Source organism: Taudactylus pleione, unplaced genomic scaffold (assembly GCF_031769625.1).
Source record: "Taudactylus pleione unplaced genomic scaffold, aTauple2 ptg000198l, whole genome shotgun sequence".
In the NCBI taxonomy this organism is placed as follows: Eukaryota; Metazoa; Chordata; class Amphibia; order Anura; family Myobatrachidae; genus Taudactylus; species Taudactylus pleione.
Window position 1 is genome coordinate 3,575,700 of NW_028284600.1, and position 19,667 is coordinate 3,595,366.

The following is a 19,667-nucleotide window of genomic DNA, read 5'->3' on the forward strand; positions in this document are numbered from 1 at the left end:
TCTGTCTGTTCTTCCCTTAAACACCGGTTAGGGGATCTCGCACAATGGTGTGAGATCCAAATTACACCTGAGTGTGTGAGCACTGTATAGGTGAAAACTCGGTAGCTGAGGCCCCGTGCCAATGATGACCATTCACCCAACCGGTGAAGGTCGCGTGCATCCTTAGTGGTTATTGTATCACCAAGTATAGGAGGATCGTTACTGAATACACCCTTCTTTTACAACCTCAGGCTGGTTTGAACCCGATACTAAAATGGTGAAGAGGATCCGGATCGTAGATCAGTTGGTAATTTGGGAACGAAGGCTCTAGGACTCTGCCGCGGAAGAAACTGGTGAGTGTTGGCAAACGAGTTATCGCTAGGGTTTTACACATACAGCCGGCAGCAGCAGGACCGTGGTGCAGAGACAGTGGGGGCAGCAGGCAGTAACAAAAATCGCAGCTAGAGGAGGGTTGCTGGGCATGCCCAGCCACAGCAGCTCCTCCTCTCATGGACCTTTGTGGAGTCCAGCAGGCTGGGCCTGTCTGCAGGGAGACACACGGGGTGGGGGCACCAATGCTCTTGCTGGCACAGGGTAACACAATGTCTAGTGGATGAGTATTGCTATGGGTGAGGGGTGATGGATGTTGCTGGCTGCTGCTGTGATCTGTGCTGCTGGATGATTGGTGCTGTGCTGGGAGAGGGATGCTTGGTCACAGGTGGAACTAGAGATGGTGCTAGGGGGCACCACCCAAAATCTTGCCTACAGCATCAAACTAGTTAGGGCCGGCTCTGATTAGTGCCTGGACTTGCATAAAACCCCATGTTAGGTGCAAAAGATCCATCCAAGCTCCATATTGTGTGTTCATATTGTGTGCTCATATTGTTGCCACCTCATAACTCCCAATTTCATGGAAAGACAGATTTGGCCGAGCTCCGTATAACTCAGAATAGGATAGACATTCACAAAAAAAAGGTCAATTTGCATCTACACACAGTCTGACTGGCCCATAGGTGTACAGGGGATATAATACCCCCGATGGGCCCCACTGCCCGACAGCCCCATCCCTCCATTAGGTGTTAGTAGGTTGGTGGAGCAAGATCATAGATGAACTTGGGTGCTTTGTTTTCGATGGACACTACACCAAGATTAGCCCTCCTGCCAATCAAAGTGGATTGTCCTGATATACCCCTGCACCCCCTCCCTTATAAAGGGGCCCTGTTCTTTGTATGTCCTCTCAAGTGGTTGGCCAAGTCCCTCTGTGGTGGCTGGCCACATCCCTTATCCTGGGGCCCCTACCACTGCATTCACTGGTGGGCCCTTCATGCTCCAGTCCAACACTGTACACACACATTGTATGCTAAAACACTCTGGACCTGATTCAGACCTTTCGCTAAGGCGAGATCGCTCGCTGCCAGGCGATTGTTGCTCAGTGCGCATGCATCTAATTCACAGTGCGCATGCTCAAGCCAGTCTCAGCGATGGGGAATTGTGCGCTCGTAGTACACAGACTGCCCACTGCTTTGAGTGACAGATAAGGCCTTTGTGGGTGGTAACAAGGGAAGGTGCTTGTAAACGGGGGAGTGGTGTTGTGGACGGAGGCGTGTCAGGCCGACAACACACCGTTTAAAGGGCGTGCATAATTAGCAAAGTAGCGTCATTGTACACGTCACCTGCATGTATTTCAGCCAGCACTGATCGCAGTGCTTGCGGTGGGGTAAGGCTACCTCAAGGGCTGCGAGCAGCTCCGATGGCTCTCGATGTTACCGATTAATCCTACAATTCCAGGAGATAACACGTGTTGCGAGGGGAAAGGGGACGCCACGCAGTGCGAGCACTTCATTTAAATATCTGGCCCCTTTTTGTCAGCGAGCGGCCGCATCTTGCGAGCAGGTCTGAATGAGCTCCTCTGTTTGCGCCTGTAACCAAAATCTCTCCAACTAAAAATCAGCCTTATTATTGTGAAAAAACCAGTGTCTGTTTAATACGACCAAACACAGAGACGTATCATTGTAATTGTTATAGAGAAACAAAATATATATTTTTTGTGTGATCAGTCATCTTTTCAGGTGGTCTAAGCCGGCCACAACTGGACATTGATTCCCCCTCCTGCTCACACTGTCTGCTAGAACGGCTTCTATTTCACAGGCGAAGCATGAAGTATTCTGGAACCTAAATTGCTGTATATTTCCATCTACAGCTGCAATTTCCTCTTTTCTAGTTCCAAGGTCTCCTCCAGTGGGAATACTAACTCTCAGTGTTTCATTTAAAATATACAGTATCCCTGTCCCATTATTTTGCCTAGTCTCTCTATATAACATTCAGTGTGTGAAACACCAAGAACTGACAGCAGTATGACATCTGGGGCATTACAGCACGGTATAATTAATAATGCATGCTCCCGCTCCCTACGCCCATTTTTTATATTAATTATTATTCTGAATATGTGTATTTATTTAGTTCAGTGATAACTGGCATGTTGGGGAGAATGAGAATCAGAGAAGTTTTACAAAAAATGGACTGAGCCAAAATCTGCAGGCATGTGTTGTCTGGTGTGGGGATGCTTTATGTGCAAACAATCAATGTTTCTTCAAAGAACAATATACAAATATAATACAGCCCACCTGACCAGTATTCAACAGAGTAAGGGCGAGATGTACTAAGCATCGCATCCGTGATGTGGTACATCCTGCCTGTATTCGGTTACATACAGCGGTTGATTACCGCGGTATGTAACTAGAATATCGCAAAGGACACCTCTCCCGATAAGGGCTGTCTTTTGCTTTGGCTCCAGAGAGAGGGACCCCCTGCGTCAGAAGGCCGCAGGCCACAGGGGGTGATGGGAGGGATCAGATTGGATCCCTCTCAAGAGAAGTGTTCCGAAAAGAAGCCCATAGGCTTCTATTGGGTAACGCCACCTGAAGATGCATTCTGGTGCTTTCTACATATGGAAAGTGCGGTAAAAACCCTGAAAATGCAGTTTTTGGGGGCTTTTACCGCATTTTCCCCTTTAGTACAACCCACACTAAATGACCAGTAAACAATACAGAGGACCTGATTCAGAGATGGTTGGTAATGCAGACGCAGTCGCAGCCACTCTCGCAATAGCGGTTACGGGAATATGCAAATATTAATCTCAGCCTTCCCTTTGTGCTCCACAGTGGAATGGAGCGTACGAGCGGTGAGACGACCACTTTCAGACTCCGTGGTCTGTGCATTTGCGATGGAGATTGTATTCACAGCACCATTGATAGCCTAGCGGCTACTCTAGCTACTCTTCTCAGATCAAATTACACATGGCCTCTGAGCTGTGGTAGGGCCGGATAACCAATGGGGCGGGTGGAGCTGCAGCTTCTGGCCCCCCTCCATCAAAATAGGTCCACAGCATCTGCTATGCTGTTGTAGACATTTTTTTTCTTGCTACAGTGTGCGGCCTGCTTGCCACCGGTGACCAGTGGCCCGACCACTGAAAGCTCATGGCTCAAATACTAGACATGGCGGCGTAGTGGAAGGCTTCACTAGCGCTACTTGCGCCGCACATTGTCTCGGTGCCTCCTTCTCGTCATATGACATTGCAACGCGTGATATCACATAGTTACCTTCTCTACCACTATGCCTAAAAGCTGCCAAACCTGACCTCAGCTACGTGAAGGCGGCTTAGCAGGATGTCTGATTCTGACACCAAGGTTCTTTGAAGTGCCGACTACTGTACATCCATAATTTGTATGTATCTTCTGGGTAAATCTAAACTGGCTGCTTCCCCTGTCTGATCCACCCCTTCCCAGCCCACACTCCTGCTCTCCACTCTCCCTCTCCTTCTATTGTACTGCACCCCACCCCCTCCCAGCCCATTACTAATACCCTCATTTGTTCCCGATGCTCTTCTCTCCCGGTGCGTATGTACATGTGTATATATAGGGGAATGGAATGATAGGAATAAGAATGAAATTGTTTAAACCTCTAGACTGGGGCCAGCTGGTGTATGCATCACATGCGGTCCTCTCAAGTTAGGGGGGGTGTTTAAGGTGTGTTTGTATTTAAAGATTTGGCTGGCTCGCCTCTTTTGTTTCTGACTTCCCACCTTCCCCCTTTTGTTTGGGTGAGATTTGGTGGCCTGTTGCATTGCCTATTTTCTCTTTAGGCGAAAAAGACCGGCAGATCACCAGTCCTGGTGCAAGTTGTAAATGTTTAGGTTGCGCTCATCTTCGTTGACTGATTAGGTGGCTGCACCTACCTGACGGGGGCAGCGTCACCACCCTACCGGGAGGGTAGTCAAAATGAGTGGTTATGTTTGTTTTGTAATTGTGTTGATGCACCTTGGGGCGGTTTCCGCCTGCAATGCATTGCTTTGGTTGGTTATTGTTGGATTGTTCTGATGCTGGTCATCCTTTCTTTGCCACCATATCTTCTTTCTTCGTCTTTGTTTACAGTTTTAAATAAATACGAGGTAGCTGACATAATTAATCTGCCAAACCTTTGTGCCCATGGGGCCTATTCATCATCACTTAATTTTCACAATAGCAGGTGAAAATGAAAATTTTCACCTGCAATTGTAAAAATTAAGTTATCGGGCCATTCATCAAGATGGTAAAGCAGGAGATATCACAGATATCTCCTACTTACCTTCCTCTGGCGGAATGGCCCGCTGTCCCCATACACTAGTATCACAGATATCTCCTACTTACCTTCCTCTGGTGGAGTGGCCCGCTGTTCCCATACACTAGTATCACAGATATCTCCTACTTACCTTCCTCTTGCGGAATGGCCCGCTGTCCCCATACACTAGTATCACAGATATCTCCTACTTACCTTCCTCTGGTGGAGTGGCCCGCTGTCCCCATACACTAGTATCATAGATATTTTCTACTTACCTTCCTCTTGCGGAATGGCCCGCTGTCCCCATACACTAGTATGGGGACAGAATTCATTAAGCTTTCAGAGCTTGACTGCTGGAGCATTCGCCATCTTCAGATGGTGAATGCTCCTGCTCCGGGATCACAACCCGCTCCTTCCCTATGGGAAGGAGGTCCACTGGACGTAGGGGCTCTTGTGCGCATGCGTGACCTGTAGGTCGTGCATCTGCAGTCCTGGCACTGCTCCGACAGGAGCAGTGAAAAGATTCACTGCTCCAAAAAGGAGCAGTGAAGCCACTCCCGGGGACAGCTGATTTCGCATCAGCTGTTGCCGCGCCGGAGCAATGATGAAATGCTCTGGTAACCGCAGCGTATTGGAATGTTAATTATCAGAGTCCGTTCGGACCTCGATAATTAACATCATGAATAGGCCCCCATGTCATTATTTATTATAGTTTTGTTTATGTATAGCTATATGAAGTGATGTATTCACATGACACCCTCAGTGGATAGAAGATTTATATATAATATATTTTTTCTGTTAAAGCACTTTCTAAAGAAAAATAGTTGCATTTTATTATTAAACCATAGTTTGTGTGTTTTATTATTCAATGGCCAATATTATTACAGGTGGTTCATGCTTCATATAACCGAAGAGGGGAGAGAGATTGAGGTGGTTGAAATTAGGCAGTAGCTATACCCTCCATAGTACTAGCCACACCCCATGGCACAGACCACCCTGTGCAGACCACACCTCTACCATACTGGGGGTGTGGCCTACCTATGCTGGTCACACACCCTGTGGTGGCACACAATAAGCCCTTCATACATTTCTGCTCCAGGCCCATGTGGACCTTATTCTGGCATTGAGCGTTTGATTAGTGATTGAGGACGCAGCAGAGTTCCCAGACTCTCCCGTGATACACCCATAACACGCCCATGAAAAGGCCCCTTTTTGCGATCACTTTAGGTCACTCCCAGTTTCCACCCTGAAACCCCCAGGGATCGCAAATACCTTTGCAAGTGTCAGCGATGCTGTACGGCATACTGTAGCTCACGTTGGATCGCGCATGAGCAGTACGGGTTTTCAGGACTAATTGCACATACGCAGTAGCAAAGCATCGCTCAACTCCATAACATTATCACCGCGTCCATCTCTGAATTAGGCCCAGAGGACATTCTTGTGATCGAAATAGATATAACATGCCCCTCACATCTACACCACTCCCTGTCCAAGTAGTAATCCCAATCCAATCTGATTAGATGCTGCCTCATTCTTCTTCTGTGCCCTCACAAGCAGGATGCTGAGATGGGGGTGTGGGTTCTAATTACCCAGGGCCAGCATTGTCTAAGGGGCCCTGCCTGGGGGCACAGAGAGATTGTGAGGGTCTGGGTTTGTTGTGGACCTGGGGTGGTGATAGGAGCAGACACAGAAGCAGATTTAAATAAAAAGTTGGAGCTTTTAATCAGCAATTTAGCAGACATGGGAAAGGTCAAAGAAAATGTCCAGGTTTAGCACTAAAGTGCACTTGATAACTGTGGTGAAGCAAATGGGAGACTGTTCAGATAGTGACAGGCAGGAAATGTCCAGTATGGTAGACGAAATCTGTATAGGATTGAGGATAGATAAGATTGATGGTTTCTGCAAGGTGTTTTTGTGTATGACAGCCTGGTTGCCTGAGTGAATGGTTTGTGTCAGGTGGCCAGATCATCCTATAGGCAGAGGGATAGGAGGAGTTAAATGGAGGATATATAAGGAAGGGTTAGAGGGCAGCTCAGCCTCTTTTGCAGTGGAATTTCGGAAAGGCTGAGTATCACTTGCATATTTATTCCTATCCATTTACACCAACTGTCTCTATCACCATGTCCCGTCCTCGTCGCGATGCCCCCCCTCCCCGCAGGCTTGCTGAATTTGCTTGTCCCCTGCGCGCTGTGCCAGCCCGAATATCTCCCCCATCCTCCCCTTCCCAGATATTTATGTCTTCCCCGAGCGGCTCTGCCCCGCTTACCGTCGGCTCCCCAGCGGCTGCTGGGTCCGCTCCCTCATCTTCCTGCACGCTTTGCCCAGGCGCGTCAGTATCTGGCCCGGCTGCATCCCCACCACGCCCCGGCGCCAGCTCTCCTTGCAGCATCACGGCCCCTGCTTCTCCGGCGCGTGACGCGCACGGACGTCCCCTTCCATGCACCCTCACTCCGGTCGGCAGCACGTCTCCTCTGGCGCCGCTGGGGTCCCCTACCATACCGGCTTTGTCCGCGGCTTCTGCGGGGGCTCTCGGCAGCATCGCGGAAGTGCACGCGGCGTTCTCAGCTGGTCTGCCCCATGCAGTCAGCAGGGGTCACCTGACCTCAGCCCCGTCCTGGCCTTATGCGGGGTCCGGTGGGGGTATATACACCGCGGCTGCGACCTCCGCCGCTCTGCTTACCAGTGGCCCAGCCGGCCTGGCCCATGCGGCGGGCCCGGCGGCCATCTTGCCTCAGGCGGCCATTTTAGGTGCGGGGTCTCCCTATTTCCCCGGCACCTTTTCACATTTTTCGGGGGGTTCAGTGCAGCGGTTAAGCTCCCCAACTTTGCCCGCAACTCCATTCGCTGGAGTATCATTTGGGCACATGGTGCCGGTTTCGATTCAACCCCCATGGTACACCCCAGCTGGCAACCAGGCACCATCCTTTAATGTGCCACCTCCTCTTTCTGTGGCTGGCCCTTCTTGGGGTCAGACTTCTTGGAGCTCAGGCGTAGCTCCTCCGATTTTGTCATCTTCTGTTGCTGTTCCTCCTGCCCACTTTTATTCTCCCCATTTCGCGACCCCTCCTTCGGCATATCCTCCTGCTTTTCAGCATGCGCAGTTTCAGTACCCGTACCTGCCAGCTTGGCAAGTTTACCCACCTGCAGCGGGTGCGGCTCTGCCTTTGCCCCCAGTTTCCTCGTTCAGCTCACACTCCGGCCAAACTTCCTCTGTTTTTCCCCCGCCCAGTTTGTCGCCTCCTCCGCGGGCGCCAGCCATTCCGCCTCCTAAGCCGGTCACCCTGTCCCTTCCCACCCCGGAGGTTTCCGGGTCCGTTTCTGCGGTGGCTCACACGTCTTCCTTAGTTCCAGGCCTTGAAGTATCTGATGGTCCAAGTGGTGAGGCGTCCGCAGTTCTTTCATTGCCTGCTTCGGGACAGGAAGATTCGGCACCGGTATCTGAAGCTGTGGCGCCGTCAAGGGAGAAGTCTGCTGAAGCGGGTCCGCTTCCATCTGGTTCTGGTGAGTATGAAACTCCTTTGTCTTCTTCTGACTCTTCTTCTTCTTCATCCCACTCTTCTGGTTCCCCCGCTCGCCCCCGTAAAATTGCTAGACTGGTTGCACGGCGGCTGGCGAAAAAGTCAGGCGGCGAGTCTAGGAGATCTGATGAGTCAGGGGCAAAAGCGCAGGAAGCAGGGGCAGATACAGTGCATTGCGCGAATACTGCGGTGCTACGAGGCTTGCGAAAAAGTGTAAAAGGCAAAATTCGCAAAGGGAAATTTGTAGACCTGTTTTCACTCACTGATGACATGAGGAAGGGCTTGGTGCAGGCTAAAAAATCGGGAGGCATAGGAGAAGATGCTTTTTGCAACTTTAATACGTGGTTGAAAGGCATGCTCATATTTGCGACATGTTATTTGGAGACCAGGGCGCAGGAGCACGTTAACATTCTCAGGTATCTATTTTTAGTGCTCGACATGTTCGTCAGGTCTCGTAACTTGGCATGGCGTGAATATGATTCACAATTTAGGAAAAAACATGACGGTTCTTTAGTTATTCCTTTCGGGGTTAAGGATGTTGAAGTCTGGTTAGAGGTCTCTCAACAGCGTCGGCCTCCGTTGGACGGTGCGCCTCCTCGGAAAAGCTATGCTGCCAACAGACAGGGGTCGGCAGGAGTAGGGAGAGGAAAATGCTTTGCCTACAACGACTCCAAATGTACTAGGGGGTCGGGGTGTCGTTTTCGCCACTCCTGTCGTCTCTGCGGAGGTGAGCATCCGGCCAAGGACTGTCGACGTGGGGCAGGAGGTATTTCCCAGGACCGTGCTGAGGGCCCCAAGAGTGCTAGTTAAGGCTTGTTCTCCAGTCCGTTTAGATTCTCTTATTAGATGGTTACATTTATACCCATGTAGAGAGGAAGCACTTTTTCTTTGCAAAGGTTTTTCAGTAGGTTTTCGTTTACCCATTGACAGGCAGTTGATTGTTAGGGCATCCCAGAATTTGCGCTCTGCCAGGGATTTTCCAGGGGAATTGAGGGTTAAGGTGTGTGCGGAGGTTTTGCTGGGGAGGATGGAGGGTCCTTTTCCTTGTCCTCCCTTGCATAATCTCTGTATTTCTCCGGTTGGCGTAGTTCCTAAAAAAGTACCGGGCAAGTTTCGGTTGATTCAGCATCTTTCATACCCGCAGGGAGGTTCTGTTAATGATGCCATACCAGAGAATTGTCGTAGGGTCGTTTACCAATCATTTGACGATACCTTGAATTTAGTTCGTAGTTTTGGACATGGCGCTTTGTTGGCTAAATTAGATATAGAATCAGCTTTTCGTTTATTACCAATGCATCCTGAGGCCATGAGATTTCTGGGTTTTAGGTTAGATTCGGGCTATTTTGTAGATAAGTGTTTACCTATGGGCTGCGCGGTTTCCTGTGCCTATTTTGAGAAATTCAGCTCCTTTCTTCAGTGGTGTCTCCATGCCGGGACCGGACAAACGGGCATAGCACACTATTTAGATGATTTTCTCTTTATGGGTCCAGGAAGAAGTGACGTTTGTGCTGACCTCCTTTTTTCTGCGCAGTCCTTATTTAGAGTTTTAGGTGTTCCCGTTGCGAACGAGAAGACAGAGGGTCCGTCTGTTTGTTTATCTTATTTGGGAATTGAGATAGATACGATAGAGGGCTGTTGTAGACTTCCCATGGATAAGGTTGAGAAGCTGCGTGGTCTTATTGAGGTCTGCTTAGCAGAGGATTCAGTAAGGTTACGTAGAGTTCAGTCTCTCCTCGGCTCTTTAAATTTTGCTTGCCGTATTATTCCTGTGGGTAGGGTCTTTTGTAGAATATTGGAGAGGGCAACAGCTGGCGTGGTTCGGCCGCATCACTACATTCGCCTGTCCGCGGAGATAAAGGAGGATCTTCGCATGTGGAATAGATTTTTGATACACTTTAATGGTGAACGCATCTGGCCTTCGCCTCCATTAGCGAACAGTTCGTTGCAACTTTTTACGGATGCGGCCGGATCATCTGGTTTTGGGGCCTTTTTCAATGGGGAATGGTGCGCGGCTCCATGGCCGATAGCTTGGCGTGAAGAGGGTTTGACGGATAACTTGTTGCTGCTGGAACTTTTTCCAATTGTCGTATCAGTTGAACTTTTGTCAGTGCGACTGAGCAATTGTCATGTAGTATTTTGGTGCGACAATTTGGGTGTGGTTCATGCCATCAACAATCAGCGTTCGTCTTCGCATTTTGTTTTACGTTTGCTCAGACATTTAGTTTTGCGCTGCTTGGAGTTTAATATTAGATTCAGGGCAAAGCATGTGCCAGGGGTGTGTAATGACATTGCAGACGCGCTGTCCCGATTTCAATTTGATCGCTTCCGGGCGCTGGTGCCGTCGGCTTCTAACGTTGGTTTGGTCTGCCCCTCGTTTGTGTGGCAGATTATCAGGCCGGCTTAGAAGGTTTGGCGTTAAAGTCGCTTGCTCCATCGACTTTCCGGGCTTACTCAGCCGCTTGGCGGGATTGGTGCACGCATTGTGCTCTCCCAGACGTGGAGGGTAAGTCTCCGGAACAGTTGATTTCATCTTTTGTTTGGTTTCGTTATCAGCAGGGCAGATCTAGAGCGTTTATAGGTTCCACGCTTGCTGGTATCTCCTTTTTCTGCAAATTAAAAGGTTTGCATGACCCCACCAAGGCTTTCGTGTTAGTGAAGGCTTTGAGGGGTTGGGCTAAGGGGTCGCCAGCTCGTTCAGACTCTCGCCGGCCAGTCGATTTGCAGCTTTTGTCTGGCTTGTTGACTTCAATGGGAAGGATAGCGGTTGATTTGTATGAAACTTTTCTTTTTAGGCTTGCTTTTGCGGTAGCATTTTTTGGGGCGTTTCGGGTTAGCGAGGTAGTGTCTACCAATAAAACTTCCACAGTTTCTGGTCTTTTGTTAAAAGACATTGTTTTTCGTGACTCAGCGATACTTTGCAAGCTGCGTTTCTCCAAAACAGATCAAACAGGCAGGGGGAAATGGGTTACTCTGCATAAGAATAGGGATTTAGACATCTGTCCAGTTCAGTTAGCTGCCAGGTTTATGGGGTTACGTCCTAGTGGGGGTGCGCAGTGGCTAATTCATGCGGATGGCACTCCTCTGACCAAGTTTCAATTTGCAGCGGTTTTTAAGAAATGTTTGTTAGAATTGGGTTTGAATCCGTCAGAGTATGGCACGCATTCTTTTCGTATTGGCGCTGCTACTTGTGCGGCCCTCTCAGGGGCGTCTGTGCAGGACATTCAGAAGGTGGGGCGCTGGAAGTCAGCTGCATATAAAAAGTACGTGCGATGCGATAAGGTATAGGGGCGCACCCTGCGTTAACCCGAAAACGTTGCTTACCCGCCAATTGGTCAACGGTTAGCGTTGAGCAATTGGGGGTGTGAAGGGATTTTTAATTTTTCCTCCCGTTAGCCATGATTTGACCCATTTGGTTCACGGGCAGGTTTTTTGGTTTTTCTTCTTCACTCGGGTTCCTGTTTTCCCCAGTTCTGCATCCCTGCTAGTCAGTTGCTATGTGTTACTAAAGTTGTGTCCGTTTGGAATTGGGTTTGGTGCGGTTCTCACGGTTAGGTTCTCTCTTTTTCCACAGCATTGACGGAAGAAGAGGGGCAGGTGTGGCTTCTTGGTCACTCATATATTTTTTGGGCGGAAAAATATGTGTTGTCCCAAAAACAGGTTTTGTGGCCTCGCAGGTTTAGAGTGCGTTGGATTGGTGTAAGGGGCTTGCGTGTGGCATCTGTGTTGGCACTGATAGTTTCATCGGTGGCTAAGTGGGGAGTTCCGAATATATTGGTTTTACATGTTGGTGGCAATGATGTGGGCCAGTTGAAAGGTGTGGAGCTGATTGTCAGGATTCGTGAAGTGATGGACGAGATACGTTTGCAGTGGCCCAATATTCGGATTGTATGGTCTGAAATGATGCCTCGTTTGACATGGAGGGGAGTGCGCAAGTATGGTGCTTTGGAGAGAGCACGTAAGAAAGCGAATGTTGCAATTGCCAAGCATGTGGAAAAAATTGGAGGAATTTTGGTGAGTCATGGCTTTTTGGTTGGTGATATTGGGAAGTTCCTTCGTCATGATGGTGTGCATTTGAATGCTGTGGGGACCAGTTTGTTTGTGAAGGATTTATTCTCATTTTTGGTGTAGTTTTTGGGTGGCGGGCCAGTCTTTCCATAGGGCCTGGCTTTGGCGGGAGTTCGCTGCAACTCAGTGGCTTTAGGTGGCGTAAGACAACTTTGTGGGGGCACTGTCCCTCATTGCCCCTGGCGAATTTGTCCTTCTCTTTGCGGGGGGACCCGGGTGCTGTTTTAGTGCGAAAGCACCTCGGATTGGCCCAGGAGGGAAGTGAGACTCTTGCATCGTTAGTACGTCTTGAAGGGGGGTCGTTTAGTCGTCCTCCGAGTATTGAGCAAGGTGAAAGCTAGAACTGAGTTGCAGCGTCTCTTGGCCACCCTGGTTAGGTTGATTGAATTTAATTTATAAATAAAAAGCTGTGACCTTTTTAGCCAAGCTCTGGTGTCCGTGTCTTTATTTATTTGTAACTTAAGTTAAGTAAGCTAATCAGGTGTTAAAGATTGTAAAGCAGTAAACCAATACAGATCTTATGGTAGACGAAATCTGTATAGGATTGAGGATAGATAAGATTGATGGTTTCTGCAAGGTGTTTTTGTGTATGACAGCCTGGTTGCCTGAGTGAATGGTTTGTGTCAGGTGGCCAGATCATCCTATTGGCAGAGGGATAGGAGGAGTTAAATGGAGGATATATAAGGAAGGGTTAGAGGGCAGCTCAGCCTCTTTTGCAGTGGAATTTCGGAACCCACCATCCCACCCACATTTAAGTTGTGTTCACTAATCTGCTTTTTTCCAATTTAGGTGAGGCACAGCATGGCGGGAGTTCGCTGCAACTCAGTGGCTTTAGGTGGCGTAAGACAACTTTGTGGGGGCACTGTCCCTCATTGCCCCTGGCGAATTTGTCCTTCTCTTTGCGGGGGGACCCGGGTGCTGTTTTAGTGCGAAAGCACCTCGGATTGGCCCAGGAGGGAAGTGAGACTCTTGCATCGTTAGTACGTCTTGAAGGGGGGTCGTTTAGTCGTCCTCCGAGTATTGAGCAAGGTGAAAGCTAGAACTGAGTTGCAGCGTCTCTTGGCCACCCTGGTTAGGTTGATTGAATTTAATTTATAAATAAAAAGCTGTGACCTTTTTAGCCAAGCTCTGGTGTCCGTGTCTTTATTTATTTGTAACTTAAGTTAAGTAAGCTAATCAGGTGTTAAAGATTGTAAAGCAGTAAACCAATACAGATCTTATGCTTGGTATGGTGAGCTGTAACAAAGTGCAGGCAGAGGTAATGGAGTTCAGCTGGGAGTAGAGTGTGAGGCAAGGTGCAGGGAAACAGCAGTTTCAGGTAATCGGGCAGGGGAAAGGTAAATGGAGGGTGCAGGGTGAGTCCAGCAGGGTGGAGCAGGCAGGGTAACAGGCAAAATAGCGCTTCCAGGCAGACAGGTAAGACACAGGTACTCTCTCTCAGCCGCAGCTGAGAAACACGTTGCACTGGCAAGGAAGAAAGGCTCTGGACCTTCCTAAATACTCAGTGCCGCGCTGTGACTGGCTGGAAAGAGCACATGACCCACCAGGATTGGACAGCTTGAATCACATGACCGGAGGCAAGATGGTGGCACCCATGCCAGACGGAACGGAAACACCGCCAGGCCTCACCAGGCCTCAGTGACAATGTGCCCGCACAGAACCCCGCGCAGCCAATGCAACTTGCCAAACGCCAGCACCGCTGCCAGAGACCCCTCGCCACAATGACCTCACAGGTAATACCCTGTGACCACCATGCCGAGAAACTCTGGCCGTGACAGAGATGTAGAGAAATGTCCCCCATAGTGGTGCTCACAGCCACAATGTGTGGAACGTTTAGTATTTGCCTTTTTTTTCTAGAGACGCATGGCCACATCTCCCAGAATTTCCCATGCCTCTTGTACCACCCAAGCTTCCAGAATGACTCAATGACCCTGCCCACGGGTAACTAGCATCAGGTTCACATTATAGTGGCTGAGAAACATATACAGTATTGTGCCTTAGCCAGGGGCAGATTGGCCCTTACCTTTAGCGGGGAAAATCCCGGTGGGCCGACTGGTTTGTGGGGCCGCTTCTCAACCTTGGCCCCGAATCGCGTCTCAAGGCTGTCATTTTTTCTTTATTTTTTTTTAGCATGACAGGCAGCCCGGCTGCCTCACACATAGAGAGCAGTAAGCTGCCCACGGCCCGTTGCCTGCCCACCTCTAGCATGAGAAGAGGCTTTCTGAGCCTTGGCCCTGCCCCCCGAATCCCAGCCAGATGCTGCACCGGCCCGCGCAGCAGCACTTTGGAGGAAGAGTGCTCACTGCTCAGATGCGCCGGTCCGCAGCTGCTGTCTCTTGTGGCAGCAGCGGCAGCGGCAGCGGCGGATCCCTTCCCCTCTACCTCCTGCATGTTTGGAGCAGCGGGGAGTGAGACATGCAGGCGGATCCCTCCCCCCTGCACAAGTGGAGCCTATGGAGTGAGACATGGAGGAGGAGTGATGGGAGAGCTGGCCGGGTGAAGAGAGAAGCTATTATCTGATGGGGAGATTCCTGTTTAGTGGCGGCTCGTAACTGGAACTCAGCGGAGTGGCTGGAGGAGAAGTGCATGGTCCCAAGGTGAGTGTTTGTGATTCTACCCCAGCAGCTCCATGGCACTGTCCTGTATGTGTGTGGGGTGAGGGGGGCTGGCACTGACCCCTGTGTATGTGAGTGGTGTGAGGGGTGCTGGCACTAACCCCTGTGTATGCTTGTGTGGGGTGAGGGGGGCTGGCACTGACCCCTGTGTATGTGTGTGGGGTAAGGAGGGTTGGCACTAACCCCTGTGTGTGTGGGGGGTGAGGGGGGCTGGCACTGACCCCTGTGTATGTGTGTGGGGTAAGGAGGGCTGGCACTAACCCCTGTGTGTGTGTGTGGGGTGAGGGGGGATGGCACTGACCCCTGTGTATGTGTGTGGGGTAAGGAGGGCTGGCACTAACCCCTGTGTGTGTGTGTGGGGTGAGGGGGGATGGCACTGACCCCTGTGTGTGTGGGGGGTGAAGGGGGCTCGCACTAACCCCTTTGTATGTGTGTGGGGAGATGGTGACTGGCACTGACCCGTGTGTGTGTCCTGTGTGTGAGCACAGTGGAGGTTATAAAATAAAAATAAAAATTGTTAGACGACTCATTTTGGTTGAGGCAAAGATCACATAAATTAGGGACAATTTGTGACTGCACATGCCACCCATGCACAAACCCACCCTGCCAGTGTGCTGCACTAATAATTTTGTTTCCACCTGCCACCGCAGGACAACACACTGAGTGACGATAGACCCGCCCACAGGTGGAACTAGACACACCCTTTGGGCGGAGCATGACATGTTGTGCCCTCAGCGGTGTGCCGTGCGAACTCTCATTCAATCTTGAATCTCCCTGAAACTAGTTTCCAAAAGTTAGCAAATATGAAACAAATGGGGCTGGGCTGGCTGGGAGACTTTCGTCGGCACCTGCAGCATGCAGGAGTCAGGTGACATTTTTTTTTAAAGTGGCTAATAGGGAGATGGAATGATGAAGAGATTTGTCTCAGGTGGGGAAGTAATGATGATCTGAGAGGGGGGGGCATTCTGTAATAAGGGGAGATGATCTGTCTGAGGGGGGGGGGAATCTGCTGTACTAGGGGTGATGATGATCTGTCTGTTGGGAGGGGTAATTCTGTGTTAAGGGGAGATGATGATCTGTCTGGGGGGGTTACACTGTGCTAGGGGGAGATGATCTGTCTGTGGGAAGGGGGCTATTCTGTGCTACGGGAATATGATCTGTGTGTGGGGGAGGGGGGGCTATTATGTGCTAGGGCAGGAGGATGGCGATGGGGACACCCAAGGCGATAGTGCAGGAGACACACATAAGATCACTGGTACTATTAGAAGAAAAGACTAGGGGACAATAATCTTCAGTAAGATAACAATTGTAACGAAACCATATTACTGATGCAAATGGAACCAAATTAGCAAATATATTTTATTAATATAAAATTGTTTGATATGGGAAACCCACATTTGTCCTGCCCCAAAACATCTGATTGAACCTCTGTTGAACGATAATGATATTGGCTTTATTACTACACAAACAGGTGGCTTCCAGACCATGTGATCTCCTGCATGAAGAGTACTGAAGACACTGCCTGCCCAGGGAGGATCAATTTCTTCAGAGGTTCCCTTGTTGCAGAGAAATCATATAGGTAAGAAAATACTCATTGTCATTAACATGTTTGCTGTGCTTATTCACTACAAAGAGGGATTGGGGGCATGGCTATCAGCTTTTGGAGCGGTGGGCACGCCCCCAGCATGATGAAAATGGGGGGAGTGGCTTACGGGCATAACATTTCACATTAGGCCACACCCCTGCCACAAGGTCACACCCACTTTTCGGCCTGGCGCGCGTGCATGGGGCCACTTTCTAAGTTTTTTTCCAGGGCCACTTTAAATTCCCAATCCGCCCCTGGCCTTAACATTTTTCTGCAACAGTATAGCTTGTTTTATTTTATGTATTACCCAATTCCTGGCTTTGCCTTTTGCTTTCTCTGTGTTTACTGGCTGCATTAACATGGTGCACCAATGTACGGCCATAAATTAATTGAACACACCAAAAGGCAGTTATTGAATTATTAACACATCAGCTTGTTATTAAAGTGCCCTTGTATGCCAAACGTCATTTGTGTTGGTTCATTTTGCTATAAATCATATTCATGTCTTATGCGGCTTATGCCTGATCTTTTTACCTGTTCCTTTTACATTTGTATTAATCTGTGTCTGATGAAACAGACGGGGCTCTCACAGGTCGCCGACTGGCTGGATAAGTCCCTTATCTATAACCTAAGGATATTAAAAGTTAGGCTCACAGATGGAATAGATTTCACACATCTCTCTATAAGGTTCCACTGAGAGAATTACCCTCTTCAGTTTTGACTTCAATGTTCTTCACGTTGTACAGTACATCAGCTCCTAATCCAAAACCAAAACATATGAGGGTGGTTTTGCTAAACCAAAACACAAAGATGAATCCAGATCCAAAACCAACACCAAAACATGGGGATCGGCGCATATCCCTAGTCTCAATACTGCAAGGGGCACTTTAAGAGGAGAGCCCCCCCCCTTCTTTTGCTAGGAGCAATTGAGTCTACAAGACATTCGCAGGTCTCTGGGAACATGGTGCCTGCGCAATGTTTCTGGTGATTTTCCTTCTGTGCATACGCAAATCTCTAGGAGAATGGCACCCGTACCATTTTACAAGTGATACTGTATCTGTGGCGCCCATGCCGGACTTTGAAGAGGTAGGTATGGGTGCAGGGTGTGTGTCCGGTGTGGGCCCCCCTTGACCCAGACGCCTGTGTGTGATGCACAATCTGCACCATACATGCCTACTCTCCCGGGAGTCGCGTTAGGCTCCCGATTTTTTGGCTATCTCCCACACCCCCGAAAGAGTAGGCATATCTCCTGCATCTGCCCACTTCCTAGTGAAGTGGGCAGGATGGGGAGATTTTAGGATAAATTTGCGAGGTCCGTATGCAGGGGGAGGAGCTAAACAACGCAAATTGCGTCATTTAGCCCCGCCCCTCCTCGCAGATCCGCAAAACATGGGCTTTCCAGCAAAGGAGGCGGGGCCTAATGACAGCTGAAGCCTGGCCCCGCCCCCGAAGCCGAGATGACTGGGCTGCTCCCGGAAAAGATGAATGTAAAGTTGGCAAGTATGATCTGCACCCTTTATAGATATGCCCATGAATACAGCCTTTTTATCTAGCCCTTACACACAGCCATCACTCTCAGTAACAGTTACCTTGCAATTAGGCGTTTTCTTTTCAACCCAGCATTTTCCTGCGTGTGGAGGGATGGTTGATGTGTAAATATGTGGAAAAAGAGGGATAATCTCTACACTGGAAGATGGGGAGAATCCAAATGCAGGGGAATGTTCTCCAACCCACTAAAAAGAAAAAGAGTGACATTAGTGATACAGCACAAAATACAGCGACAAAAGAAATGTGTGCTCGAGACAAGAGCATTAATGCACAAAATGCTATGTACAAGGCTGCTATTAATTAGACTTTGCCCTACACAGAAATATATCTGTGCTGGTTGCTTGCTTTGTAAGAGGCTCATGTCATCCACACGTACAGTATAGGATAGTTCCAGTCTACTGCCACTGACAATATATCATTTCAAATTCTTATTTTCTCAGACTTTAGAATCCAAGTGCATCTGGTTTAATAGGATTTATGGGGTCAGCAGGTTACTCTAATGCTTTTACAGCATTTGGCACAGTATGAGTTTTAGGAACGAACAGCCTCACAATTATGTCCCATATTTAATTATTATCTGTTCAACTGCAAATAGTTTATAGAGGTATTCAGTTACTCATGGTGTAACAATGGGCAATACCGCAATGTCTGGCAACGCACATTACCCTCTGATACGGTACACAGCCTGTGCTAATATTCCTAATTAGCAATGGAAGCACAAAATGGAACATAAGAGCATAATTAAATACCCCTAGATGTACAAAAAATGAATTATCCTCATTAATAAAAGCCATCAGAGCAAACATGAGTCAGACACCAAACACACATACAGTATACACGCACATAAGTTTATATGTATATTAGCTTGTGAGTGTCATAAATTATAAGGGTTTTTTTGTAGTTTTCAATTGCTGTTATCTTCAGTCCTTTCATTGCTAAACCTGTTTTTTATCATTATTATTATTTTGTCTTCGTATAATGTATTTCTGCTGACAGCAGAGGGCCTGATTCAGAGGCGCTTGCAAATAGCGAGCGCTCGCTCTGAATCAGGGCGGCCTGTTTTTTTCTTTTGTCCGGCCTCCAGGCCGCTCGCTAAGCTGTGGGTGACCACCCACAGCTTTAGCGGGCTGCCAGGTGACGGTAACGATGGTTGCGACCATTTGGCTCGTCCACCGCAAGCCCCAGTGAATTCCCTGCTCTAATAGATCAGGAAGTTCACTACTGACATCACATCAAAATATGTGTTTTATTCATATCAAAATAGACCGAAAATGGAGTAGTAACATTTAGGGGCTATTGTAGCGTTGTTTGCGAAAACGAGTGTAAAAATAAAGGGCCATGAATGAATATATAATATATATATATAAAGTTATAAAAAAGTATTTTCGCCTAAATGCAGGGCATATTTGCCTTCTTTTGAAAAAGCATTTCAGGGAGACTGTGAAAGCAGCACCTATGAGTGCGGCGGTAAAGTGGGCGTGTACTGCTACATCTGAGAGGCGTGTCATAAAATCAATTTCCATCCAAATGTAAATAAGCCCCAAATCAGTTAGTAAGATCTACTTGTTGATGAAAACACACTGATACCTTTCAGAAAATGCATCTAGCCATAGGGATCATTGTGCCTTCTAACCATTGCAGGTAAATTTTACTAATGATCCCATTTGAATGTATATATCTGTTTATTTTTTTATATAACAGCTACACAATGGGGGTAAGGTGCAATCAGGGAGATTATTAGACTCTTCAGGGAGACGGGGA

The 19,667-nt window shown here is 48.6% G+C and overlaps 1 protein-coding gene across 2 annotated transcripts in view; it reads right to left on the bottom strand.

Annotated features, from left to right (window-relative positions):
* Positions 1 to 19,667, bottom strand: part of TCERG1L (transcription elongation regulator 1 like) — a 325,549-nt gene that overhangs the window by 265,775 nt on the left and 40,107 nt on the right. For both annotated transcript variants that reach the window (XM_088476871.1, XM_088476870.1), the window contains exon 2: positions 17,948 to 18,091. In XM_088476871.1, coding sequence (XP_088332997.1) covers positions 17,948 to 18,091 — 144 coding nt within the window. The remainder of the gene's footprint in view (positions 1 to 17,947; positions 18,092 to 19,667) is intronic.